The sequence below is a fragment of the Mustela erminea genome, chromosome 12 (genome assembly GCF_009829155.1).
Source record: "Mustela erminea isolate mMusErm1 chromosome 12, mMusErm1.Pri, whole genome shotgun sequence".
Lineage (NCBI taxonomy): Eukaryota > Metazoa > Chordata > Mammalia > Carnivora > Mustelidae > Mustela > Mustela erminea.
Window position 1 is genome coordinate 504,121 of NC_045625.1, and position 25,060 is coordinate 529,180.

General features: G+C 62.3%; 3 protein-coding genes across 21 annotated transcripts in view; 2 read left to right on the top strand and 1 right to left on the bottom strand.

Annotated features, from left to right (window-relative positions):
- The first annotated feature begins 267 nt into the window (after nucleotides 1–267).
- ENTPD8 (ectonucleoside triphosphate diphosphohydrolase 8) lies at nucleotides 268–5,480 on the top strand. 4 transcript variants are annotated; one of them, XM_032308162.1, is made up of 10 exons: nucleotides 268–652; nucleotides 1,821–2,012; nucleotides 2,099–2,216; nucleotides 2,813–2,963; nucleotides 3,097–3,256; nucleotides 3,351–3,581; nucleotides 3,671–3,934; nucleotides 4,172–4,282; nucleotides 4,538–4,672; nucleotides 4,775–5,480. In XM_032308162.1, exons 2-10 carry the CDS (start codon nucleotides 1,839–1,841, stop codon nucleotides 4,952–4,954), a joined length of 1,524 nt encoding a protein of 507 aa, XP_032164053.1. In that variant the 5' UTR covers nucleotides 268–652; nucleotides 1,821–1,838; the 3' UTR covers nucleotides 4,955–5,480. The 4 variants fall into 4 exon arrangements, with proteins under 4 accessions (XP_032164053.1, XP_032164054.1, XP_032164057.1 ...); XM_032308163.1 differs by having other exon boundaries at nucleotides 1,874–2,012; XM_032308166.1 differs by having other exon boundaries at nucleotides 1,980–2,012; nucleotides 2,099–2,963.
- Nucleotides 5,481–5,518: 38 nt separating this feature from the next.
- On the bottom strand, nucleotides 5,519–15,937 carry NOXA1 (NADPH oxidase activator 1). 8 transcript variants are annotated; one of them, XM_032308168.1, is made up of 14 exons: nucleotides 15,532–15,937; nucleotides 12,652–12,734; nucleotides 11,585–11,693; nucleotides 9,626–9,760; nucleotides 9,259–9,348; nucleotides 8,024–8,083; nucleotides 7,720–7,763; nucleotides 7,115–7,211; nucleotides 6,776–6,941; nucleotides 6,545–6,603; nucleotides 6,214–6,368; nucleotides 5,997–6,111; nucleotides 5,783–5,903; nucleotides 5,522–5,696 (listed from the first exon to the last, which is right to left on the bottom strand). In XM_032308168.1, the coding sequence occupies exons 1-14, from the start codon at nucleotides 15,706–15,708 to the stop codon at nucleotides 5,608–5,610; spliced, it is 1,500 nt and encodes a 499-aa protein (XP_032164059.1). In that variant the 5' UTR covers nucleotides 15,709–15,937; the 3' UTR covers nucleotides 5,522–5,607. The 8 variants fall into 8 exon arrangements, with proteins under 8 accessions (XP_032164061.1, XP_032164059.1, XP_032164065.1 ...); XM_032308174.1 differs by having other exon boundaries at nucleotides 6,776–6,815; nucleotides 7,139–7,211; nucleotides 9,259–9,366; XM_032308171.1 differs by having other exon boundaries at nucleotides 6,776–6,899; nucleotides 7,139–7,211; nucleotides 9,259–9,366.
- Nucleotides 15,938–16,019: 82 nt separating this feature from the next.
- EXD3 (exonuclease 3'-5' domain containing 3) overlaps nucleotides 16,020–25,060 on the top strand; it is a 75,651-nt gene continuing 66,610 nt past the window's right edge. For 8 of the 9 annotated variants that reach the window (XM_032306810.1, XM_032306807.1, XM_032306811.1 and 5 more), the window contains exons 1-2: nucleotides 16,020–16,219; nucleotides 19,777–19,959. The gene's annotated coding sequence lies outside the window, so the exon portion shown is untranslated. The remainder of the gene's footprint in view (nucleotides 16,220–19,776; nucleotides 19,960–25,060) is intronic. The other variant, XM_032306809.1, reaches the window with a different exon arrangement.

A 25,060-nucleotide genomic window follows, 5' to 3' on the forward strand; every position in this document is an offset into this window, starting at 1 on the left:
ACCAGAAGCCATCGGCAGTGGGGCTGGCAGGGGCACGGCGCGACCCCCGGGGGCACAGGATGGATGCCAGGTAATTCTGACTGGTGGTGTTCCTGGGAGTCTATACCTGGGCACAAAAATGGGGCAATTTTATCGTTCGCTTGGAACAACTGAAGACAGCCGCCCTCGGGAGCCACATCTCAGTGTCCTGCGTCCTCCAGCCTTTGCTCTAGCCAAGCCCTAGGTCACCAGACTCCGGCCTGCCTGGAACCGGCTTCCGGTGGGGAGAGGGCAGGGTTCAAGGGCAAAGTCTGCTTAGCTTTTGGGAGGGTGGGGGCCCACCTGGGCACACACCACATGGGGCCACAGGAGAGGGGATGACCCTGGGTGGGGGAGGCGCAGAGCGTGACCCTAGGTAGTAGGGGTGGCTCCCCGGCAGGGGCCTGAGCTCGACACCCCCTGAGCCGCTGTTGGCCGTCTGTGAACTGGGGGTGGGCAGGACCGGCTCACAGGGGATCCCTTGCCCAGTCTCGGTCACCTGCCCGGTGAGGTCCAGGTGGAGGTGGGTGGTGACTAGCTGAGGGGGAAGAAAAGGAAGGAAAACACCTGGCAGGCGCCTGAGCGACCGCAGTCCGGCTCTCTCCTTGCTGCCGCCGGCTGCCCGGCAGCCCAGGTGAGGGGCTGCTCTTAGTCTTGGGGGGCTGTCCTGATCTGGGGGGGCTGTCCTGGTCAGGGAGGGGCTGTCCTGGTCTGGGGGGTGCTGACCAGTCCTGAAGGGGGTGTTCTAACCATGGAGAGTGTGCCCACCCTCCTTGACCACCCACTGGGGGCCCAGGCTGGGGGTCTCACAGTACTATATTCCTTGGAGATGGGGTCATGGGGTGGGGTTCCAGTGTCCTGAGCCCTGCCATGCCCTGGGTGCTGGTTGGGGGCACAGGCTGGGGCCCCTCAGGGCTGGACTGACTGGCTCAGACAGGTCACCAACCCTCTGAGTTGCTGCCTCCCAGCCTCGGAGTGAGGCCCGAGCCCCACAGCCTGTCCCAGAGCGCGCGTGTGTTTGTGAGGCTGCCAGTGGGCTGCGGGGCGCGGTCTCCCGTGGGCCGCGGCGCAGAGGCTCCGCACTGTTGCCGGTGCGGCCCTGTTCGGGGACGTTTGAGGCCTGCAGTAGGCCCTACGGGGACCCTGCGTGGCCTGCATTCCCAGCTCTGCCTCGGCCCGCTGCCCAGAGCCTGTCTGGAGCCAGCATAAAATCAGATTAGAGAAAGAGGTTGGGTTTTCAAATAAAAACCGGTGTCTTTGTTAAGAACCCCATGATCTCAGGTTCTTTTGCATCAAGAAAATGTGCTTCTCGGGGCCCCGCCGACCTCACTCTCTAGAGCCCACGTGAGGCGGCCTGGCAGGAAGCAGCCATCCAGCTGGTCACCTGTCCCCACGGCTCAGGCCTGCCCTCGGCGCTCCCAGAGGGAACACAGTGCCCTGAGCCACAGAGCGGGCGGCAGGCCGGCGGCCAAGGGAGGGTTCTGGGTTCCCCGACTTCAGTCGGGATCTGACCTGCCAGGCAGGGGCTCCTTTTCCTGGGAGGGCAGGGGGAGCAGGGCTGCCGGGAGGAGGAGGTGGGGCGTAGCTACGCCGGTCCCCGATGCGGCATGGGGATGGGGCTCTTCTGGGCCCCATCGCCACTAGCTGTGTGTCTCGGGCTAGCCCTGCTGCCTTCCTGGGCCCCAACCCCTCTGCAGCCCACGGTCCCTTGGGCAGGCCTGGCTCCTAGTGTGTGGTCTGCGGCCCTGCCCCCAACCCAGCAGGGAGTTCAGTGTCCCAGCGAGGACTGGGCGCCTCTCCAGGTGGCCGTGTCTGCAACCATGGAGTCTGGGTGCCCCCTGCTGCCCCCCTGCAGGTGCCGGCCCCTCATGGGGCTGACCTGGAAGAAGCGGGTCCTGGCGGCCCTGCAGGGGGCTGCGGTGGCCTCAGGCCTCACCACGCTCATTCTCGTCCTGGTGGAGGCCACCAGTGTCCTCTTGCCTGCAGAGACCAAGGTAGGCGCCAGGCCCTGAGCAGGGGGAGGCGGGGCTGGGCGGATGCTGGCCGGCCCACGCCCTCCTGACTTTGCTGTCACCCTCAGTTTGGGGTCGTGTTTGACGCCGGGTCCTCCCACACGTCCGTCTTTGTGTACCAGTGGCCGGCAGACAAGCAGAATAACACAGGTGTGGTCAGCCAGGCCCTGGCCTGCCAGGTGAAAGGTTAGTCGGCAGCTAGGTCAGCGGTGGGAGGGCTGGGTCGGAGTCCCCGCCGGGCGCGGCTCTGGGGGCGGCTCGGGCTGGAGTGAGGTGGGGGCAACACTTAAACCCTTAGCATATCAGCCAATCGGCCTAAAGGAAAAGCGGCTCAGAGTGGTTGAATGACTTACCCCAGGTGGCCCAGCTGACCAAGGAGGTCCTGGACCAGGGTCTGCGTGTGCCTGCACAGCCCTGGCTGCCTCTTCATCTTCCGGAGGCTCCGGGCATTCCCGGGCTCACAGTCCCGTCACCCCAACCTCTCACTCCGGTGCTGGGCAGCCTTCTTCCTCGAGAGTCTCAACGCCTTCTCTCCTCTCTCACGAAGGACCGGGACCATCGAGTTTAGGGCCCACCCAAGGAATCCAGGTTGAGCTCATCTCAAGATCCTTAACTTAATTACATCGGCAGAAACCTGTTTTCCGAACAAGATCCCACTCAAAGGTCCCAGTGGCGAGGGCATGCTCGTATCTCCCGGGGGGACATGGTCCTCTGCGCCGCGGGCCCTCCCAGTCCAGCCGGCCCTCAGGCCTGGAGCCGCGTCCTGAGATGCTGTGTTTCAGGGCCTGGAATCTCCTCCTACGCCTTGGATCCTGCCCAGGCTGGCAAAAGCCTGGAGGACTGCCTGGAGGAGGCGCTGGCGCTGGTCCCGGAGGCTCGGCGTCGGGAAACGCCCGTGTTCCTTGGGGCCACAGCTGGCATGAGGCTGCTCAGGTGAGGTGGGCCGGCTGGGGGCACATCCAGGAGGAGCGGCTGGGAGTACGGCAGTGTGGACACCGAGGGCCGGTGGCAGGGAGGCGGGCCGCGGGTGTCCCGCTAGCTTCGGCAGCCGACCCTTTCTGCCCAGCCAGAAGAACAGCTCCCAGGCGGGAGACATCCTCGCGGCGATCAGTCGGGTCCTGGGCCGGTCTCCCCTGGACTTCTGGGGTGCTGAGCTCCTGGCTGGACGGGATGAAGGTGCCTTAGGTTGGATTACCATCAACTACGTCCTGGGCATGCTGGTCAAGGTGCCACGGGCAGCCTGGGGTGGGGGCTGGGTGACGAGGGGCTGGGGGTCCATGAGGCTGTTTTCAGGACTCGGTGCTGCCTGTCTGTCCTCAGTATTCCTTCTCTGGAGAATGGATCCGGCCTCTGGAGGAGCCCCTGGTGGGCGCCCTGGACATGGGTGGGGCCTCCACCCAGATCACCTTTGTGCCCGGAGGCCCCATACTGGACAAGAGCACCCAGGCCACCTTCCGCCTCTACGGCTCTGAGCACAGCGTCTACACCCACAGCTACCTCTGTTTCGGGCGTGACCAGATGCTGACCAGGCTCCTGGCTCAGCTGCTGCAGGTCAGCTGGGCCCTCAGAGGAGGGAGAGGGGCGGTGAGATGCCTGTGGCCCTGGGCTGGGCTCAAGGCCCCCTTCCTGTCCTCCTGCAGAGCAGCCCCGGCCCCCTGATCCGCCATCCGTGCTACCACAGTGGCTACTGGGCCACGCTGTCCCCAGCGACCCTATATGAGTCACCCTGTGTCCACACCACACCCCCCCCAGGCCTGGCCTGGAACCTCACTGTGGAGGGAACAGGGAACCCCGGGGCCTGCGTCTCTGCTATCCGGGGCCTCTTCAACTTCTCCAGCTGCGAGGGCCGAGGACACTGTGCCTTCAATGGGGTCTACCAGCCCCCCGTGCGGGGCCAGTTCTACGTGAGTGGGAGCCCTCTACACTGTCCTCCCCGGGCTCCCTGCCCCCTGCTGGAGCCCCAGAGGCCTGATGCCAGGCAGGCCTAGGGCGAGCCCTGGATGGGTGGGGTACTCTGGGTCTCCAGGTGTGTGTGTGGGGGGGCAGACACTTTGCCTGGTTGGTGCTGGGGCTCCTCTGACCCCAGCAGACCCAGGTGTCGCCCCGGGGCAGGCACACCCAGCTTCCTTCCCCGCCCCCAGGCCTTCTCCAACTTCTACTACACCTTCCACTTCCTGAATGTCACCTCCAAGCAGCCGCTGGCCACCGTCAACGCCACTGTCTGGGAGTTCTGCCAGAGGCCCTGGAAGCAGGTGGATGGGTCCTGGGACCACCTGTCCCCACCAGTGCTGCCCAGCACTCTGGGCTGCCGCTGCCCCAGGCACCGACCTCCGCAGGCAGGGTCTCGGCAGGACTGCACCCCACGGGGTGTGGCCAGCAGGGCTGGGGGATGCCCAGGGAAGGGAAGACCCAGGCAGGGGACCCAGGGGCCCATCCTTGGGTGGGACCTGCCTCTGGTGGGCCGGGAGAGGGGGTGTCACCTGGCTCCTCGCCTACCGGGTCCCCAGGTAGAGGCAAGCTCGCCCGGGCAGGACCACTGGCTTCGTGACTACTGTGCCTCGGGCCTGTACATACTCACGCTGCTGCTTGAGGGCTATGGGTTCAGGGAGGACACCTGGTCCAGCATTGAGTTCCGGAAGCAGGTGACCACCTCCCGGGGTGAGGCCATCCGACACAAGGCAAGGGGGGCGGTTGGGGACTCTGGGGCAGCGGCCACAGCCCTGACCGGTCTGCCTGTCCCACAGTTGGGCGGCATGGATATCGGCTGGACGCTGGGCTACACGCTGAACCTGACCAGCATGATCCCAGCTCAGCTGCCCGCCCACTGGCGGGCAGAGAGCTACGGCGTCTGGGCGGCTGGAGTCGTCTTCGCCGTGCTGACTATCGTGGCTACCCTCGGGGCCACCGCCGTCCACCTCCTCTAGCCCCGGGGCTGAGCTGGGCTGCCCCCTGGCATTGGTAGGGCGCGGGGGTAGGGGGCTGCCCCAGCCTGGACGGCCGCATGGGCCAGAGCCTTCCCATGAGCCCTGCTGGGTCTCCCTGTGTCGTGGGCTCTGGCCCCGTGGTCAGATGGCCCCACCCAGCCCTCAGGGTCATTCTGGCCAAGCGGGTTGTATTGTGGCCTCCGCATCCTGGCCCCCCCAGGTTCCCTTCTCCACCGCGCTTCCCAGGACGGCAGGTGACCTCCTGCACAAACGCTGGGACACAGGGCCCCGCAGCACTCAGGGCTGTGCGATCTGTGGTGTTGTGGGACGTGAGGCTGCTCAAGCCCGGAATGGGAGTGACTGCGGGAACAAGAGGGCTCCCAGGCCAGCCGTGGGAGGTCTAGGAGCAGCAGAGCTGGCGGGACCCCTGCTGTTTCCCGGCCTGAGGGACAGTCTCCGGACTCCGTAGCTCCTCCTGGAGTGGTAGCCCCTCCCCTACCCTGGAAGCCTTCGTCAGCCCCAGCCCGCCCGGTGGACAAGCCCAGATTACAGAACACACCTTCGTGGGGCGGGGGAGACCACTTTATTAAAACCCTCCTTGCCATGGCACAGCTGATTTCTTCACTGGGGCTCCGCGCAGGGTGTTGGGCTCCTCACACGTCCTGTCCAGCCGGGACCACAAAGCACTTGGGGAAGATGCCGACGTGGCCACCACAGTGACCCTCCAGCCAGGCCTGGTCCACTGTGCATGAGGGGGTCAGGGTCCCTCAGAGCGCGTCAGGCAGTGTGAGCTCACACCATCTGCTCATGCCCCAGCGGCCCACTGACCTTCACACAGCACGTCCACGACGTCCCCCCGCTGCAGGGCCAGGTCCTCGGGCCCCCGGGCACAGTAGCTGTGCTGGGCCACCACCTGGTAGAGGGCAGCTCGGCCACCTGCTCCCTGTGGCTGGAGGAGGGGGCGCAGGGTGGGCAGGGCTGCAGAAGGGCCCTGGGGTCCCTCGTGCCACCCCCCGGCCACCCACGTCCTCCGGAGGCTCACCCGGCACTGAAGCTGCAGAATCCCAGTGCCGGCCGCCGCGTCCCGCCAGGCCCTCTGCAGTGCCTCCTCCCCGGGGAGGGGGACCCAGCGCCCCTTGTTGCTGGGGTCTTGGTAACTGCAAAGAGACTCCTCAGAGTGGCATCGAGTGGGCGGGGCATGCTCCTGGCGGGTGCTGACCTCTGACGCCTGCAGGGCTGTCCCTGGCCGGCCTGCTCACCTGAGCTGCGCACGCTGGGCCTGGCGACCAAGGGCTTGGCTCAGCAGGCCCCGCAGGCCGGCCAGGTCCACTCCTCTCGGGACCCTCAGGGCCAGGGTGAAGGCACACTGTGCAGTGATGGTCACCAAGGACGCAGGTTTCTCCATGGCCGCTCCCTGGGGCAGAGCAGCAAGGCAGTGGTCACTCATGAAGCCCCAGCTCTGCATGCCCAAAGACCGGCTGGGGTGGCCTTTGAGCCACGAGGGTGGGAGGGGCTGGGGTCCCCAGGGCCTAGTCTCTGGGCCCCAAATCCCTGAAAAGTGGGGGTGACATGAAGGCCTGTGCCTCTTACCCCAGCACCCAAGGGATCCTCTGAAGGGCGGGAGTCTGGCTCCCCGGCCACTGGTAGCCCTGTGGAGGGTGACAGAGCAGGGGCTCAGGTGGCCCACACCCCGGCTGGGAGGCCCAAGGTAGCCAGCTGCCTTCCTCGGGGGCGAAGAGGCTGCTCCCAGCTCCCCAGACGCCCGCCCAGGACTCCCAGACCACGCCTCTGCCTACCACGTGCGGCTCAGGGGGTCCTTACCTGGAGGAACCTGTCTGCCGACCTGCTCCACACGGGGCCTCTGCAGGAAAAGCCACAGGCTGGGAGTGGGGGCCAGGGGTGGGGGCCCCTGAGGTCCAGGCAGCTTTCCCTGGCCTGGGGCTTGCTGCCGCAGACCCAGTGGTGAGGTGTGTGGCCGGGGAATCAGCTGGTCAGCAGGAAGCCGTAAGTCCAGGCTGGATGGGAGTGTGTTCCGGGCAGGAACCAGGTGCCCACAGGCCTGGAGCCCATACTGCCTGGTGGGGGTGTCCTGCCGGCACTGTGGCCCCCGCACCCCCCCCAACACCGGGCCTGGGCTCACTCACCCACCCACTCACTCACCGGTACCCCCCGTCCCGAGCCGACCTCTGTCTCTGCCTCAGGAGGCATCCTGGGACCGCAGGGGCTGGCCGTTCTGCAGGGGCCGGAGCCTCTGGCCCTGGGGGGCAGGGGGAGCCCTCATTGTCAGGACTGGCCCAGCTTGTACTTGTTCCCTCCCAACACAGCCTGAGAGGAACCCCAAGTGTGGAGATGAGGGGCCGTGGCCCTGGGTGGGGGCCTGCTCGATGTCCCCACACCCTGTGTGACGTTGAGCTGGGATGGCCCCACCTGGAAGGGTCTGGTCTGGCAATGCCGACCCACAACCCAGCAGCCCCCTCCTTGAGCCCCTCGGTTCTGAGCTGTGTGGGGTTGTGGCGACCTGACGTCTCAACTCCCCTCTGGTGCCCACCGAGGCCTGAGTGACGGTTCTGTGGGAAGGGGGCACAGGGCTCTTCATCCTGCAGCAGGACAGGCTCCAGACAGACTAAACCTAGGGCCTCTGGACAGAGGGGGTGCGGGGAGGGCTGAGAGAGGCTCTTCCGTGGCCTCAGGGGCCACGATGCAGGCCTTACTCCTGCCCCAACCAGAGAAACACGCACGCGGAGAAGAGACCCGCTCCTTCCTACCGTGGGGCGGCTCCAGGTCTGCCTTCGGCATCCGCACCCCGAACCTGTGGGCACAGAACGGCGCGCTCTCTCAGGAGGCAGGTCCCCAGGGGCAGCGCCAGGGCAGGGAGCCCCGGCACTGCCTTCCCCGGGTGAGACTCTCACACTCAACAGGCCTGTCACTCCCAACTTCAGATCAGAGGGATGTTGGGGGCCCCTGAGAGCTCAGGGTAGCTCCTTCCCTTCCCAGGACAAAGGTCTGAAATGCCCAGGCCTGCAGATGACAGGTGACAAGTCTGGGCTGGCTGGGAGACGACCCGCCCACCTGGGGCTGCTGAGGCTGGCTATCCTCATGTTCGTCGTCGGGGATGGCAGAGGAGACCACCTGGTGAGGGACAGCAGAGGGACAGCTGAGCTAGGGGCCCTGCGATGCCCGCTCCCAGCGCCTGCTGCCCACACCACACTCCTGAGGGTCCCATCTGCCGGGGACTAGGGGGCTGCCCACGCCTGACCGAGGGCTGTCAGACCACCACAGTGGGTGCTGGAAGGCAGAAAAAATGCATCTCATCAAGGAAAATCCCTGTGCTGACAATTTTAAATTTTATTTTGAAGATTTTATTTGTGTATTTCTCAGAGAGAAAGAGAAAGTGTGCGCATAAGCACAAGCAAGGGGAGAGGCAGAGGCAGAAGCAGGCTCCCTTGCTGGGCAAGGAGCCCGATGCGGGACTCAATTCAGGACCCTGGGATCCTGACCCAAGCAGAAGGCAGCCACGTAACCGACTGAGCCACCCACGTGCCTTTTAACTTATTTTTAATACAACTTTTTTTTTAATGTCTTTACTTCTTAGAAGTTTGTACTGTGACAAACAGACTCTAAACTCACAGATGCGCGCAGCTCAGAGCCGCCCGGCCCCTGCCAGCCATGTCTGCAAAGCCCAGGTGTTTGGGGCGCATGACCTCACCAGCCCTGTACCTGGTCACACCAGCACGTGGGCTCTTGGTGACCTCGGTGGGTGCTGAGGCTAACGCAAGGGCCACCAGCTTGGAACCCAGGTGAATTTTCCTTTGTGAGCCCTGGAGTCATTTCCTTGAACCCCAGCCCTGCTCCCCAGTGTTCTGTGATTTGGGTGGTGCTGCCTGGCCCTGGCCAGTCGACCTCAGCCCTCACTGGGATCTCACTCTCTGGAGCACAAATGCAGGGAGACAAAGAGACAGAAAAGCACAGGGAGAAACTGAGGCCAGAAGAGTGAGGCTGAGGTGGAGGGAGTCGGGGAGCACTGCCGAAAAGCCATGAGCTCCCTCGCCTGCAGCCCGCCTCCGCTGGGGGCTCTGCCTCCCGGTTCCGAGAGGCCAGGATCGGTGAGCTCCACTTGGAGACAGGGCTCAGGAAGCTCAGGCACTTTGCCGTTTGGGGGGTGGCCCCGGGCCCCCTCTCCTCCCGCCCACCGAAGCCCTTGTAACGATACAGACCGCACCGCGGGTGCCCCCGTGAGCTCGGTGCCTGCTGGCTGCTGCTGGCCCCAAGCCCCTGCCGCAGGAGGTGAGAGGCCACCCCCTTACCTTGGCCTTGCCCAGGAAATCCACTGGTTCCAGATGCTCCAGGTGCCGCCTGTGGGGCCGAAAAACCTCACCCCTGGGGACCTGCCGAGGCTGCAGGGGGACCTGCTTCTGGAGGGGTTCCAGCCAAGGCAGACCTGAGCATCTGACCAGGGCTGTGGCCTCAGGGACCCTCCACCCACTTCTCAGGGGACCTGGGAAGTCCCTCCCCAGCCCCCACACCCGGGCACATGGGGAACCTCCCTCTAGAAATTCCTTCATCGCGTGGACTGGGTCTTGGGAGCCTGTGCAGATGGGATCCCGGGACTGTGGGCTTCGCGCCCAACAGCGCTCACAGGTGGGGCGGCCTGCTCTCCCCTGGCCCCCTCACCTGCAGCTGGCCCAGGGCGGTGTGCAGGTCATCGCCGGCCCCCTCCGGCCCCTTCGAGAGGGCTTCCTCTAGGCTGCGGGTGGCCTCAGCCCAGAGTCCCAGCCGGCACTGTGCGGCCCCCACGTTGAAGAGCACCTGGGAGGGAGGTGGGAGATGACAGCCTCACTTAGCTCCCCTCCACCGGCCGCACCCCTGGTCCCACCCCTACATCAGCCCTTCAGGCCTCAACCTACCCCTCTGTCCTCCACCCCTCGCCTGCCTCTGATCCGGATTCCAAACCAGGCCACGCCCCCAGTCCCACGCCAGGTCCCACTGCTGCCTCCGCCCCCAGCCCCACGACCTGGCCCCGCCCCCAACCCCTCCTGAACCTCCTTCCAGTCCCGCCCCCGCCGTCCCTGACCCCGCCCCCAGCCCCCTCTCCTGGCCCCGCCCCCAACCCCTCCTGCACCTCCTTGCAGTCCCGCCCCTGCCCCGACCGTCCCTGACCCCGCCCCCAGCCCCCTCTCCTGGCCCCGCCCCCAACCCCTCCTGCACCTCCTTCCAGTCCCGCCCCCGCCCCGACCGTCCCTGACCCCGCCCCCAGCCCCCTCTCCTGGCCCCGCCCCCAACCCCTCCTGCTCCTCCTTCCAGTCCCGCCCCCGCCCCGACCGTCCCTGACCCCGCCCCCAGCCCCCTCTCCTGGCCCCGCCCCCAAACCTTCCTGAACCTCCTTCCAGTCCCGCCCCCGCCCCGCCCCGCCCCTGGCCCCGCCCCCAGCCCACTCTCGGGACCCGCTGCGCCTCAAGCACTGCCCCCACCTCGGGGCCCTCGGGGAGCCCCGGCTGAAGCGGAGGCTGCCCGGCTCGGCGGCGGCAGGCGGCCGTCACGCGGGGCGGGCTCTGCGGGCAGCCTCACTGTCCAGGCCCCCGCTGGAGCGGCTCGTCGCTCCGGCGCTTCTCGGCTCCCTACGTCGGGGGCACAGGTGCGCGCTCTGCGACCGTCCTCCCCGCCCGCCTCACCCCCTTTCCGCATCCGGCCTGACCCCTTTTGCGGCCCCTTCCACGCGTGCGGCCCTGCTCAGAGCCCTGCTCTGGGTGCTGTCCCCGGAGCCTTTTCTCCGTCCTGTCCCCTCCCTCACGCCCACGCCAGGGAGAAAAGACGGGCTGGCTTAAGGCCGTCGCGGGCGGGACGTGCTGGGGGCAGAAGCGAAGGTGCCCGGTGGCCCTGGAAGCCGCCCCGGCCCGCTGACCCCTCCACTGCTGCGGGGACAGCGGGTGCTCGGCCGGTTCGGCCTCTGTCAAGAGAAAGCAAGCCGCTCTTCCCGCGGCGTCTGTCCCCATGGCCTGCCAGGGGACACCACACTCCCAGAGCCAGGGGCCACCCTCTGGAGATGCTGTCACACGGCTGGGTGGGGGCCACCGCCCGGCCCGCTCCCCAGGCCCTGCCCTGCACTGTTCTGTGACCTGGGCCGATCCGGGGACCTGAGGGGCTGCGGACCCCACCCGCGGGGACTTCCCCACGAGCTGTTGGTTGCAGTACAGATGGTTTGGAGAAGGCTCCAACGCAGCATGTTTCCGGGAGTGCTGGGGGTGTCCTCTTGATCCCCCTCCCTTGGTGTCAGCCACACGGAGAGCCCAGGGTGGGGGCTCACAGGCAAGCCGTGAGTCCTTCTGACCCCACCGGCCTCTCTCTGCTGACTCGGACCCTCCCCAGACCTTCTCCCGACGGCCTCCCACCTCTTCTGCCCCTAAGCTTCCTTGGGGTGAAAGTGTGGTCAGTAGGGGTAGTGGGGCGTCTCAGGCCAGAGGGAGCATATCAGTCAATATGGCCCCGCCTGTGACAGTAACAAGACAATGGGACCCAGAGGGAGAGGCCTAAAGGGGCACCTGGGCCTTCTGCCCCCAGACAGCACCCCTAGGGCCCCCAGCTGTTTCCTTGCCTTGGAGGCCAGCTCCCTGCACAAGTGTGGCGCGAGCTCACCTCCCAGGCCTTCAGCTTGAACCGCAGGCCCAGCTGTGTGTAGTCGATGGCGGTGTTACCCCTGAGCTGAGCCAAGGCCAGCCGGAAGTCAGTCAGGGCCTCCTGGAACCTGCAGGCAGTGGAGGGTGGGCGGGGGCCTCAGCGGCTGTAGGGAAAGGGCCAAGCCCTGCCCCAGCCTGTCCCCCCACCCCCCCCAGCTCCATGGACACCTGCTAGGGGGCAATGGTGGCCACCCAGATCCTAGCACATAGTAGGCACTCAAGTCCCAACCAGCCGGTCAAGGAATCCATCAAGAGACGTGACTGTGGGAGGTGGAGAGGGCACCATGTCTGAGGTGTGAGATGACACCAGCTCTGATCCAGCTCTGCCTTCTGGAAACGGACTCCCTGCCTAGAGCCCCTGTTCACACCCCAGACCCTCTTCCAGCCCTGGTTGTGCAGAGAGCCCTGGGCACTTCCCTCCTGCTTCTCAGGACTCCCGTTCCCTGCGGGCCTCCCTCTGCAGACACCTGCCGGAAGCTCCTCAGCCCCCGCTGGACTCCCCATCTCCCGCAAGCAGGGACCCCCAGAGTAGGCCTGCTGGGCATGGAGCCATCTGTGGGGCTTGTCCTGGGGGCTAGGTGGGGGAGGGGCAAGATGAGCTTGTCCCACAGAATGTTTCCTTCTCTGGGAAGGACCACAGTGCAGAGCCCAGGCAAGCACTGAGGATCCCAACCACCTCTGTGTCCTGGGACACACCCTTCCTGCAGCCCTGCTCTCGGGTTCCCCGTTTGCAGAATGGGTCACACCATCCCTCCTACAGCAAAAAATAAATGGTGAGGAACAGAGGAAGGGACGCCTATGAAAGCGCTCAGAGCCTCAGCACAGAGACAAGCCTCCTCATGTGGCCCTGCCCGTGTCCTGCTCCAGCACGAGCACAGTGCCCTCTCCAGGCTTCCCTGGGGCTGCAGAGGAGGGGGTTGGTAAGAAGAGGTGACCCGTGGGGAGAGAGGGGGAGGAGGAGCCTAAGAATGGACTTTGCAGAGAAAAAGGACCGTCCGAGAAGAAACAAGGTGCCCCTGTGCTCACCGCTCCAGCTGGAAGTTGGCCACTCCTCGCTGGAAAAAGCCAACAGCCATGTAGGCGTCCTTGGTCACCGCTTGGTCAAGTGCCTGGGGATAGAAATGCCCATAGATTGCCAAGGTCTGCAATTCTATCACTCCTGTGTCACAGACATAGTCCAGGCAGATAACCAGTGGCCGGGGGCCAAGGAATTCCATGGGCCCCCAGACAGCCAGCGGCAGACAGAAGTTTCCTGCCCTTGTCCTGGGGCCCCCAGAGCTTGTGCCTGGGCACCTGCATCACCATTCAGTCTGCCTTGGTGCCACGACCAGAATGAGCCTGATTCCCCGAAGTGCAAAGAACACAGTGAGCTGTTGTCCCAAAGCAACCTGTCTGCCATGAGGACGAGGCGAAATGGCAGCACATTAATAAGTTACTTCTGGGGCACAGATTACGTTAAGATTTTTGCCTTTTTAAAATCTTATTTCTGATCGTTCATACAGAATGACACACTTCTTATCTATTAGAATCAGAAAGATGGGTGCCTGGGGGGTTGAGCTGGTTAAGCATCTGCTTTCGGGTCAGGTCATGATCCTGGGGTCCTGGGATCGAGCCCCGTCAGGCTCAGTGGGGAGTGGGCTTCTCCCTCTTCCTCTGTCTCTTCCCCCCTGCTCATGTTCTCTATCAAATAAATAAATAAATAAAATCTTTTTTTTTTTAAAGATTTTATTTATTTATTTGACAGAGAGAGATCACAAGTAGGCAGAGAGGCAGACAGAGAGAGAGGGGGGAAGCAGGCTCCCCGCCGAGCAGAGAGCCCGATGTGGGGCTCGATCCCCGGACCCTGGGATCATGACCTGAGCTGAAGGCAGAGGCTTTAACCCACTGAGCCACCCAGGTGCCCCAATAAATAAAATCTTTTAAAAAGTATTAGAAGAAGAACACAAAAGTCTTAGTATGTGTGTGAAGTACAGCTTTTCCTTTAACTTCATTCAAACGCAGTCGGTCGACCATCAGTTAAACATGGGTAACAGGAGGGGCACCACAGTCTTACAAATCTGGGCAAACAGGTGGGTTCCTACAGAGCTGGGATTGACCTAAGGTTGGAAGTACACGCGGAGGCACTGATATGGAGGGCCATTCAGTGCCAGAGAGACCCATTTGTTTGCTACTCTACCACACAGAGCAGCCAAGTCAAGGTCACATAGGGTTCCTACCAACAGACTGCGGCTCTGGCTACACCCCTGCTCACCCTGCCCTGCTCCTCAGAGAGTTTTATTAATCGTAGCCGTTCCGCCTACTTTTAGAAATCTCCATATTTCCGGCTAATGTGCCCATGCTATTACTTAACTTTGTTGATTTTGAACAGTCTTCCCTCTTCTCTTAGGGTCAAGGATTTAATACCATATTCTTCTGCTCACCACCTCTGTCCCCACTCTAGTTAAATCACAGTTTATAGGGACGCCTGGGTGGCTCAGTGGGTTAAAGCCTCTGCCTTCAGCTCAGGTCATGATTGCAGGGTCCTGGGATCGAGCTCTGCATCGGGCTCTCTGCTCAGCGGGGAGCCTGCTTCCCCCTCTCTCTGCCTGCCTCTCTGCCTACTCGTGATCTCTGTCTGTCAAATAAATAAATAAAATCTTGTTTAAAAAAATCACAGTTTATGAATAAGTGATAAATGGATTGACCTTATATTTACTATTGGCTGAGCTATCTGGTGTCTGGTGACTGTACTCCCTTTCTTGGATAACACTTTCAAACTTAAATTGTTGGGGTGCCTGGGTGGCTCAGTGAGTTAAAGCCTCTGCCTTCAGCTCAGGTCGTGATTCCAGAGTCCTGGGATCGAGCCCTGCATCAGGCTCTCTGCTCCACGGGGACCCTGCTTCGCCCTCTCTCTCTCTGCCTGCCTCTCTGCCTGCTTGTGGTCTCTGTCTGTCAAATAAATAAATAAAATCTTTAAAAGAATAAAACTTAAATTGTTACTGAGAACTGTAGATTCACATGCAGATGCAAGAAAGGACAGAGGAGCTCCCAGGTACCCTTTACCCAGTATCCCCCACCCCCACTCCTGTGGTCAAGTTTTGCAAGATGCTGATATTGATGCTCTCCTACAACATCTAATTCTCTTTGCATTTGTGTCATTTTCCAGGTAGCTGCCTGATCGTCTCAAACACTGCCGGATCCTGGTTCCTTCTGTTGGAGGCATTTGGGGACCGGGGAGATAAGCTGGGGCTACTGCATTTTTGTATGCACCTGGGGAATGTACATCACTTTAAAGAACAAGAAGTGTTTGAAGGGAAGAGAGTGGTTCTGTGCTGCCCTCTCAGCAGAGGAGCTGTGTGTTCACGCCCACGTGCACTCTTGAACTCCTGGTTCTATTTTGGGGAAGAGACTGGGAAAAAGGTGAGTACTTAGATCTGGGGTCTGGGTACCAGCCAGAGAGACCTCATCTCCTTCCCATTGCCACAGGTGTCTGATGAAGTCCCCGTTCTAAACTCTACACCCTGGGAGGCAGCAAGCCCCTTGCAAGCAGGATCCAGCCCTCCAGCCAATCTCTAGGTATCAGCACGATGAGCGCCTGAGCCAGCAGCACCCCAGTCCTTCCCCATGACCACAGAGTCTGGCACAGGGTCACCATCTGGAGGAGACGGCGAGGGAGGCCGCCCCCCCATCATGCCCCGAGTTCAGGGTGAGGTCCCCCGACTGCACAGCTCCTACCTGCCTTCGGTGTCCACTGAGGCAGAACACGGCGCGGGGGGGGCATCCCCAGATGTCAGGAAGAAGGGTCCCGGGGCCCACCCCTGCGGCTGGGTCTATGGCACGGTAAGTAAGGTTCCCCAGAGCCACTCCCCAAGGGGTGGGGTCTCTTCGACCAAGCCCGGGGGCCGGGCTGTCGGGCCCCTGGCTCACCCGCAGTGCGGCCTCCGGGTCCCCGGCCAGCAGGTGCACGCAGCCCACGTTGAAGCACATCCTGGCGGGCGGCTCCGGGTCACCCGAGAAGAGGCGGAGGGCGCAGCCCCAGTCCCCGCGCGCCACAGCCTGCACGCCCCGGTGCCAGTCGCGCAGCAGGTCTCCCCGAGAGGGCATGGCGGCGCGGACACCCGCCGGACCGTGTCTGCTTCCGGGCCGGAGCGCGGCCGGCGAGGCCCTGAGGGGTCCGGCGGGACCACCGGGGGCCGAGGGCCCGGAGACCCGCGTGGGGATGTGGGCCCCCCGCCCCTCGGAGGCCGGCAAGGGGTCCGGACGGAGGGGGCGCTCGGTTGGAGCGCGTGGACTCCGCGAGCCGCAGGTACGCCCCGCCTCCTGCCGCCCCACGGCGCCCCCTGGCGGCGGAGCGATCCCGCCCCCGAGCCGACTCCGCCCCGCCCACAGGCCACGCCCCCACGGGGGACCGCCCCCGCGACATCCGGACCCGCCCCTTCCCCCGCTTCCGCCGCGCCCCACGGGACTTCCGCCGGGAGCTCCGGGAGGCGGCCTTTCCCCGTCGCGCGGCGCCTCGGGCCGCGCGGGTCTCGGGGCGTCGGGGAAGGCCGGCCGGGTCCGCGTTGCCGCTGCTGCCGAGGCCGGCCAGGGTTCCGGGCGGACCCCGCGGGCTCAGGTGAGCGACTGCCGGGGCTCGGGCCGCGGGGGGCTGGCGCGGGGCCCCCGGGACGCCGGCGGGCAGGGCAGGGCGAGGCCGGCAGGACGTGGGCGCCCGGTGCGGGCTGTGCCCTGCAGCCGCGGTGGCCCCGAGGACCTCCTGCCGCGAGAGCGTGGAAGCTCCGAGAGCCGCGTGCCCGAGCCCTCCCTGGAGGGCCGAGTGACCGGGGCCTCCGCCTTCCCCGCTGACACCCCGCGTGCGTGTCCTGCCGGTGCTGGCCAGGCCCCGGCCCCGCTGACACCCCGTGTGCGTCCTGCCTGTGCTGGTCATGGCTCTCGGCAGAACAGACCCGGCAGGTGCACTAGCAGGTGCGCAGAGATGGACAGCCTGGGAGCGGGTCCCCAGGCCAGACCCGGGGACGAGCCCTGCTGCCCTGGAGTCGGGCATACGGTCCCTCCTGTAGGGACGCCCCAGTCCGCCCTCACCTCCAGTCCCGGTGCCCTGGTAGGAAGGGTCGCCCGCTCCCGACAAGTTGCCGTTGCATGGGTTGATGTCAAAAAAGACTTGCCGCGCCTGGGGGTCTCAGTCAGTCAACTCCAGCTCTTGACTTCCCCGCAGGTGGTGACCTCAGGGTCCTGGGGTCGAGTCCCACCTGGGCTCGGTGCTGAGCAGGAGTCTGCCTCCCCTCCTTCTGCCCCCCCATTCCTCCAGTCCCCCCCACCGTGCTCTTGCCGTGTGTGTCTCTCTCTCAATTCAGTAAATAATACTTATTTTTTGTGTTTTTCTATTTTTTGACCAACTACGTGGGTCCCTGGCCTTGCTAGGGTACACGTGAAACGAGCCGTCACAGCCCCAGAAACACTCCCGGAGACAGGCTCTGCCCTTTTATTTACGCACGGGAACGTGCAGGGGCGGCTTGTGTCCTTTGCGGTGTCCGGAGCTCAGCTGTAATCGCCACGTGGCTGGCTTTCTTTGTTGGCCACCTTCTTCTCCAGTGGGCCTGTGGGTCCTGGGACCTGGGAGCCACTCCGCTCGCTTCTGGCCGCATGTCCTCCCTGTGTCACCAGGACCAGCTCTCTGACCCTGCAGGCTTCCTTAGCTAAGGAACAGGGGTGCTGAGTGCCGGCCTGGCGCACCTGTCAGGGCTCACGCCTGTGGCATGCCCGAGACGGCAGCTTCCGCAGTAAACGTCTGGGAGCCTCTGCTCTGAGGACCTGCTTCCCCACCAGTGGGGCCGGGGTTACCTGCTGGCCTGGAGGTGTCTGGGTACCCAGGGCGGGATCCTGTCCTTCCCAAATCCCCCCATGTGGGCATCCCTCCCACTCCCCACTCCCCATCCTCCGCACCTTCCTGACAACATTTGCTCGGGGCCAGTCCTGCAGCCCTGCTCGGCCCTTCTCAGCCCACTGGCCCACCCAGGTCCCGCCTGGGGCTCCTCGGTGTTGACAGCTGCAACCCCCACTCCCCACCCACCCCGGCAGCTCACACCTTCGACCTGATACCCCCTCACCACCCACAGCTCCAGTCCCGTTCCCTTCATCGGGGCTGCAGGAGCCCGGCCGAAGTGCCGGGTCTCCTTCCGTCCTCAGCACGTGCCACCGACTCCCTCCTCCTGTGGTGGCCTTCCTCCTCCCGTGTCCTCAGCCCCACTCTGCCCTGTCGTGCCTCCTGGCTGCCCGCTTCCAGAGAAAATGGCAGCAGCTGGAAGGGACCCCTCCGTCGACACCCACAGATCTGTCTCCTCCCCCACCCCATCATCATTTCTGCTCGCTAGGGTCAGCCTATCAACATACTGTGATTCTGTCCATCTTAAACCCCTTCCCGAGCTCTCCCCGCATTTCTTTACCCCCGTGGGCCGCAGGACTGCCTCCAAGGGTTCTCAGTGTGTTAGCACTTTTACTGTGCACTTTGTAGGAACTGAGATGTAATTCGGGTATCAGGAAATCCAGTCCTCAGGGGTGCAGGTCACTGTTTTTCCGTGTGCGCAGTGTTGTGCAGCCAAACCCGATGATTCTAGAGTGCTTCCTCACAGTCGCTGGACGCGGGCGCCGCCGCCCCAGCCCCTGGCAGCTGCTGGTCCTGTCTCTACGGGCTTGCGGCTTCGGGGCGTTGGTGTGAACGGCCCCGCACGGCACACCGACTCTGCGTCTGGCTTCTCGCTCAGCGTCCCTTTTTTTGAGGTTCATTTGTGTTGTTACCTGTATCAGAATTTTGTTCCTTTTTAAGACCAGTAACGTTCCATTGCAGGGATGGCCCTGCTTTGTGTACCCGTTCACCCACCGATGGGCAGCGGCCACTTTTTGGCTACCATGAAAAATGCTTCTGTGAACATCTGTGTATGAGTCCCGTGCGGACGTGTTCTCAGTTCTCTTGGGTACACACCTGCGAGCGGGGCCGCTGGCTCCTGCCATCACTCCGTTGAACCTTGTTCCAGGCGGCTGCCCTAGCCCCGTTTCCACCATGCTGGGGCCCCTGAGCCAGCTCCAGGCGGCCTTCCTGCTGCTGCTCTACCCAAAGGCTTGTCAGGGTCACCAGCAGCCTCCCCTGGGCTGGGGCCCTGGGCCTGGCCCGTCCTCCCCACTCAGCCCTGACCTCCAGGATGTGACCTCCTCCGTGTCCCCTCTGCCCCCAGCTGGCGCCCCTTCCTCCCCTAGGGCTCTGTCCCCACCTCCCTGTGCACTCCCTGCCTGGTGCTCCCATAGTCGGGGTGACGCTGCGGCATCTGCTGCATCTGCTCTTAGACTGGCTTTATTTCCCTAACAGGAGGGTGGAGGCAGCCCACCCCCGTCACCTCCGTCACGGAATGCTCTGGGCCGTGTCACCTCTGTCACCCCCGACGTCCTGCAGAGGCTGCGTCCCCGTGTGGAGGACACTCTGCGGACGACGAGTACAAGGCCCGCGGGCCTCGGGAGTGGCAGGGTGAGAGGTCATATACTCTGACTCCGTTCATGTAACTTTCTTAAATGACAAGTTCTATAAATGGAGAACAGATGCGCGGCCGCCTGGGGCCACTGACAGATGAACGCCGTGAACCGGCAATGCTGCGGGGGCCCAAGGGCAGGTGCTCTGGGTCGCGACGGGATCCACATCAGGCCCTGCTGGTGATGGTGACTGCCGTGACACCTGAGGGACCGCGTAGAACGCGTATGGGTCAGCTCTTCTCTCTCCCAAGTGCGTGTATCTGTCTCCAGTTACCTCAGAATAAGTGTCTAAAACCATTTTTAAAAAAAATTTTATTTAGTTATTTGACAGACAGAGACCACAAGCAGGCAGGTGCGGGGGGAAGCAACTCCCCGCTGAGCGGAGAGCCCGATGCGGGGCTCGATCCCAGGACCCTGGGATCATGACCTGAGCCGAAAGCAGATGCTGAACCTGCTGAACCTGCTGAACTGAGCCACCAGGCGCCTTGTTTAAAACCATTGTTAAGGAAGGTTTCAATGATAGGTTTTCCTATTTAACGGACATCCTGAAGGTTGAAATGATTAATGAGCCTAAGATTCTTCCAGCTCTGAAATTCAGCTGCTTAAATGTTGTGCAGAAAACTTCCTTCTGTCTGAGCTAAAATCTGTTCCCAGGCAGGCGTTGAGACGTCTGGTGTGGCGCAGCCCACAGCCGACCGGAAGCCGGCCTTCACAGACGGACGGCCCGCTGTCCTGAGGGAGGGTGACCGCGCCAGCGCTCTGGGGAGGCCCGCCAGGACCGTGAGGGTCCCACAGTTGCTCCGTCAGTGGAAGAGTCCAGAAAAGGCCATTTCTAAGGTAAGACTGTGACTCAGCTAGCAGTCAGCGTAGTGCTGGAACTTATTTTTAAAGGGATGTAATCGTTGTGGTTCATTCTGGAGCACAGATGTCAAAGACATGGCAGGAATTGGGTTTAGCCCAATGCAAAGAAGTGTGTGGGGGGTTTTTTCCTTTCTTTTTAAACAACAGGCACGTTCAAAGAACAAAATAAAATGAAAATAAGATTTTTCTCTCAGGAAGTAGAAATAACCTTGGTGTGATGGAAATGCTTGGTGTTAGAGACCAGCTTCTGGAGGCCTGGCCCCGACTGGGGCTGCGTCTGATTCAGGGCCATGGAGGGTTCCTTGGAGAGGCGCCTGTCGTGAGCCACGGCTCTGAAGCCCACTGCCACAGCCGTTGCATAGGCTGCTGACCGTTGACTCGGGCGCTCATACCTCTGCCGCCCCAGGGAAGCTTCGGGAGGAAAACCAGAAGGACACAGAAGGCAGCTGTGCAAACAGGAAGCGGCCCACGATTCATGCCCTTTCAGGTTCAGAGCTAGGACTGTAACCCTGGGAAAATTTTAGCGTACCTCTCCAGACCTCTGTGATGGTCAAGGGCTTCCTCCTCCGTGGGCACTGGGGTCCCTCTGCTCTCCCGGACCCAAGCCAGCACCGGTCACCTGGCCTTGCAGCTTCGAATGGAGGAACGTGTTGCTGCTGGTCCCTGAGCTCATTTCTACACGCAGCCCTTCCAAAGTGGGTGTCTGTCTGGGCCAGGACCGGCAAGTCAGATACAACACGATCCCTCAGCTGTCCAGGGCCCTGCAGCGCGGCCTCTCCGAGTGCCCAGGCCTGTCTCCGCGCATGTGCTGCAGACCGCAGGGGAAGGCGGGAAGCCGGCCGGGCTGAGAACCTCAGAGCAGACCCACAGCCTCACGTGACGTCCGATGAAGCCCGTGAAACGGCGAAAAAGGGAGGAGTGGGTCCTGAGGGCCAAGGAGAACCCGGACAGAAATAGTGGGTCGTTTCCGAGGGAGGCAGAAGCAGGCCGGCACGGCAGCTCTGGAGTCAGGAGGAAGCAGAGCGTCTCTGAGGGACGCACAAATCCCAGGAAGCCCGAATGCAGCCGGAGAGGGAGGAAACCACGCCCAAAGAAGTAAAAAACAAATGGAAGAAACCAAAAAGCAGAAGAGGGAGTTGGTAAAGAGAAAAGCTTAATTAATTAAGTAATTAAATCAGAAAGTATAGAATTAGTAAGACTGAAAAGTAGTCCTTTTTTTTTTTTAATTTAAGATTTCATTTATTCAACAGAGAGAGCGTGAGCACAAGCAGGGGGAGGGGCAGAGGGAGCAGCAGGCTTCCCGCTGAGCAGGGCTCCATCCCAGAACCCTGGGATCATGACCTGAGCCGGAGGCAGGCGCTTAACCCGCTGAGCCCCCAGGTTTCCCTGAAAACTAGCTCTTAAAAAGACCAGTGAGGGGCGCCTAGGGGCTCAGTCTGTGCAGCGTCTGCCTTCGGCTCAGGTCATGATCCTGGAGTCCCCGGATCGAGCCCCGCGGCAGAAGTTTGCTTCTGGCTCTGACCCCGCCCCCTCACGCTTGCTCGTCCTCCTCGTGCTCTCAGATAAATGAACAAGATCTTAGAAAAGACCAGTGGGACACAGTTCTGAGGAGACCAAGGAAAAACAGGACCAGGGGAAACGACACTCAGTGTTAACGGAGGGGACCGCGCGTTTGCCTCGTCCATGGCAACCCCGTGGTCACGGCGGGAAAATCTCCTCTAGAAGCAGGACGACTGCCCGGCAGTCCAGCCTGTCCCAGCAGCCCGGCAGGAAACAGGAAATCGGAGCTGGGCGCCGAGCATCAGAGAGCCACAGGCTGTCAGGCTCCAGCCGTGCGGGCAGTGGGCGGCCCCCAGCCCCCGCTGAGCCTGGAGACAGCGCAGGCCTGCCTCATGCTGGGTGCGACCCCAGAGACCCGGAGCAGGACCCCGCGGTCAGGCCGCTTCTGCTTCCTGCACCTGACCCCACGCGGGACGGTCAAGGGTTGTTCTGCTCTAAGCCAGTGCGTTTGGGGCCATGTGCGGTCAGCGCCGCGGGCCGGATCGCGAGGGCAGAGCCGGGCCCACGGGCAGCCCGGGGCAGACCACGCGACGGCGAGAGCGCCTGGTGTCCGTGGGGCAGGCCACCTCCCCACAGTCTGGCAGGGCTCTCAGAGCAGGTGGCCTCATCTCCTTCCCGAAGCGAAGGTTTCCTTGGAGTGTAAAAATCTTTAAAAGGGTTGTAACGTTTATTTGAGAGAGCGCACGCGCACAAGTGGGAGGGACGGAGGGAGAGAGACTCTCCCAGGCTCCGGGCTCAGTGCAGAGCCCGCTGCGGGGCTGCGTCCCACCACCCGGAGACCAGGACCTGAGCCGACACCAGGGGCCCACGCTGATCTGACCGCGCCACCCGCACACCCCAAGTTTAACTTTTAAAGTTTCATTTGTGATTTTCTTTTTTCATGATTAGGAAGTGCAGTGTGTTCATTGTATAATATGTAGCAAATACAAAAACAAGAAACAGAAAATGGAAGGGGCGGCCTGCCCCCCCCACCCCCACCGGTGCCTGCGTGGCTCCGCGTCTGTCTCGTACTGAGTGGGCCAGGGTGTCCTTCGGCCCACGCTGTAGTGCAGTGGCTTTCTGTCAAATACAACTGTGTGCCACGTTGTGAGTTTGTTTTTCCCAACGACATTAAATGTTTTTGTAAAATGTTTTTAAGTAGGCCATCCATCATTCATGTGATTTTACCCCATTATTGGACAGTGGGAGGCCCGCTCTGGAGCGGGCAGGGAGCTGGAAAGCCCGACTGAATGGTGGGGCTGGTGACTTCTGGCTCGTGCCCTCTCCTGCTGACCTCTGCACCCAGTGGGAAGGGTCCCAGGGAGGCGCTCCAGCGAGGCCCCCAGATGGGGCTGAAGCCGACTTGAGCAACTGGAGTGACCCTGATGGTGTGCACGCCGCGGCAGGGTGGAGCCCAGAAGCAGTGGGGCACCTCCCACAGCTGCTCTGGTGGGACCCCCACCCCCACGTGGCATCTCTGGAAAAGTACTTTCTTGTGTTTTAGGTTGGTGATCCTGATTTTTAAAGAAAGGAGCAACTCTTAGGTCAGTAAGTTAAAAGTCCCTCCCGGGACACCTGGGTGGCTCAGTGGGTTAAAGCCTCTTGCTTCGGCTCAGGTCATGGTCTCAGGGTCCTGGGATGGAGCCCCGCATCGGGCTCTCTGCTCAGCAGGGAGCCTGCTTTCCCCCTCTGTCGCTGCCTGCCTGTTTGTGATCTCTGTCTGTCAAATAAATAAATAAAATCTTAAAAAAGAAAGTCCCTGCCACTTGGCTGGGTGAAATGGAAAGGGACAGACGCCGAGGAGCCTGTGTCGGCAAGGCCGTGCACGGTCAGGCCCTTCCTGCGCTGTGGCGGGAAGCAGTGTGGCCGACAGCGTGGTGTCTTCTCGGCTCAGCCCAGCCCTTTCCCCCGGGAACAGGCGGCTTGGGCCCACGGGAACATCGGTGTGCGACTGTCCACGGTGGCCACAAGGCAGAACCCAGATGAGTGTGGTCCAGCCGTGGGAAGTAGATGCCGGCAGGTGCCACAACGTGGACGGACCCTGAGAGCAGCCTGCTGGGGGAGGGGCCAGATGCAGACTGCGTCCCGGGGGGCTCCGTGTGTGAGAGCGTTCACAACAGGCAGGCCCCCGGAGGCAGAAAGCGGGCTTGTGGTTGCCAAAGAGGAGTGTGGGGAGCAACAGCTAACGGGTACGGAGTCTTCTTTTTGGGGTGATGAAAAGGGACTAGAAATTGGCGGTGGTGAGGTTCTCTCATACCTAAATATGCTAAAAATGCTGCGTTGTGCTGTGTGTATTAGATCAATAAAGCTTTTTAAAAAATCACTGAGGTGTGTGCCCAGACATTTAATTCAGTTTGCAAACCAACTGAAACAGCTTTCAAATTAGCATTCTTGTTGAACTAGAGACATGAGGGGCCCCTGTTTTCAGGGGTCCAGGCTGTGCCCCCCCACCCTGTGTCTCGGGTGCAACCCCAGTCCCCCTGCATTTGGCCTTTGGGGGCAGCAGAAGGAGTCCCCGATGCTGTTGTGCAGGGTGGTGGCTGTGGGTCTGGGCGCAGCTCCTCCTCCGCTGGGCGTGTGGCTAGGCACCTGCCAGCTGGCCGGTGCTCCGTTGAGGCCAGTGTGCCCGGCAGAAATATGTGACCCCACACGTGACTTTAGATTTTCTAGTATGAACCCTAAGAACATAAAAGGAGAAGGTGAGGCGCTGCTGGCTCAGTGGGTAGAACACGTGTCTCTTGGTCGCAGGGTCATGAGTTCAAGCCCCAGGGCGGCCACAGAGCTTACTTATAGAGAAGCATAAAAAATAAAGTGGAGGGGCGCCTGGGTGGCTCAGTGGGTTAAGCCTCTGCCTTCAGCTCACGTCATGGTCTCAGGGTCCTGGGATCGAGTCCCGCATCGGGCTCTCTGCTCAGCGGGGAGCCTGCTTCCTCCTCTCTCTCTGCTGCCTCTCTGCCTCTACATATCGTTTATATGTATGTATATATATGTGTGTGTGTGTATATACACACATATATATCTCCTGACTCCAGTATTCTCTGAATATCTTCGTTTCCACCCGCAATTGATACAAAAAATCAGTACTGAGACATTTCATGCTCTTAGCCCAGGTACATTTTGCAGTTAAGGCAGGACGTGGCTGACCGTGGGACGGCACAGGGCCAGGAGGGGACAGGGCCTCCCCGTGGGGGCGACGGCACCTGGAGTCCGAGGCTGGTGCCCGCCCCTGGCTGCCCGCGTTCCTGCCGCCTTGTCAGTCACATGGGCTGGCCCAGGAGGGCTGAGTGTGGGTGTGGTGGCCCAGGCAGGAGTCACGCTCTCGGAAGGGCTCTGGCACAGAGAGGGGACAGCCCCGCATCACCCTCTCCAGGGCCTCGGCCACCTGTGATGAAGGGCACGGGGAGCACCTGTGGGAGTCACAGCCGCCACCTCTGCATTTGCAGAAAGCAGCGTGGGACAAGCGGTGTCTGAAGCACGACCTGGCGTCCAAAGGAGAATGCTCTGATGACCTATTTAAAGGTCGCCTCCGTGAACCAGA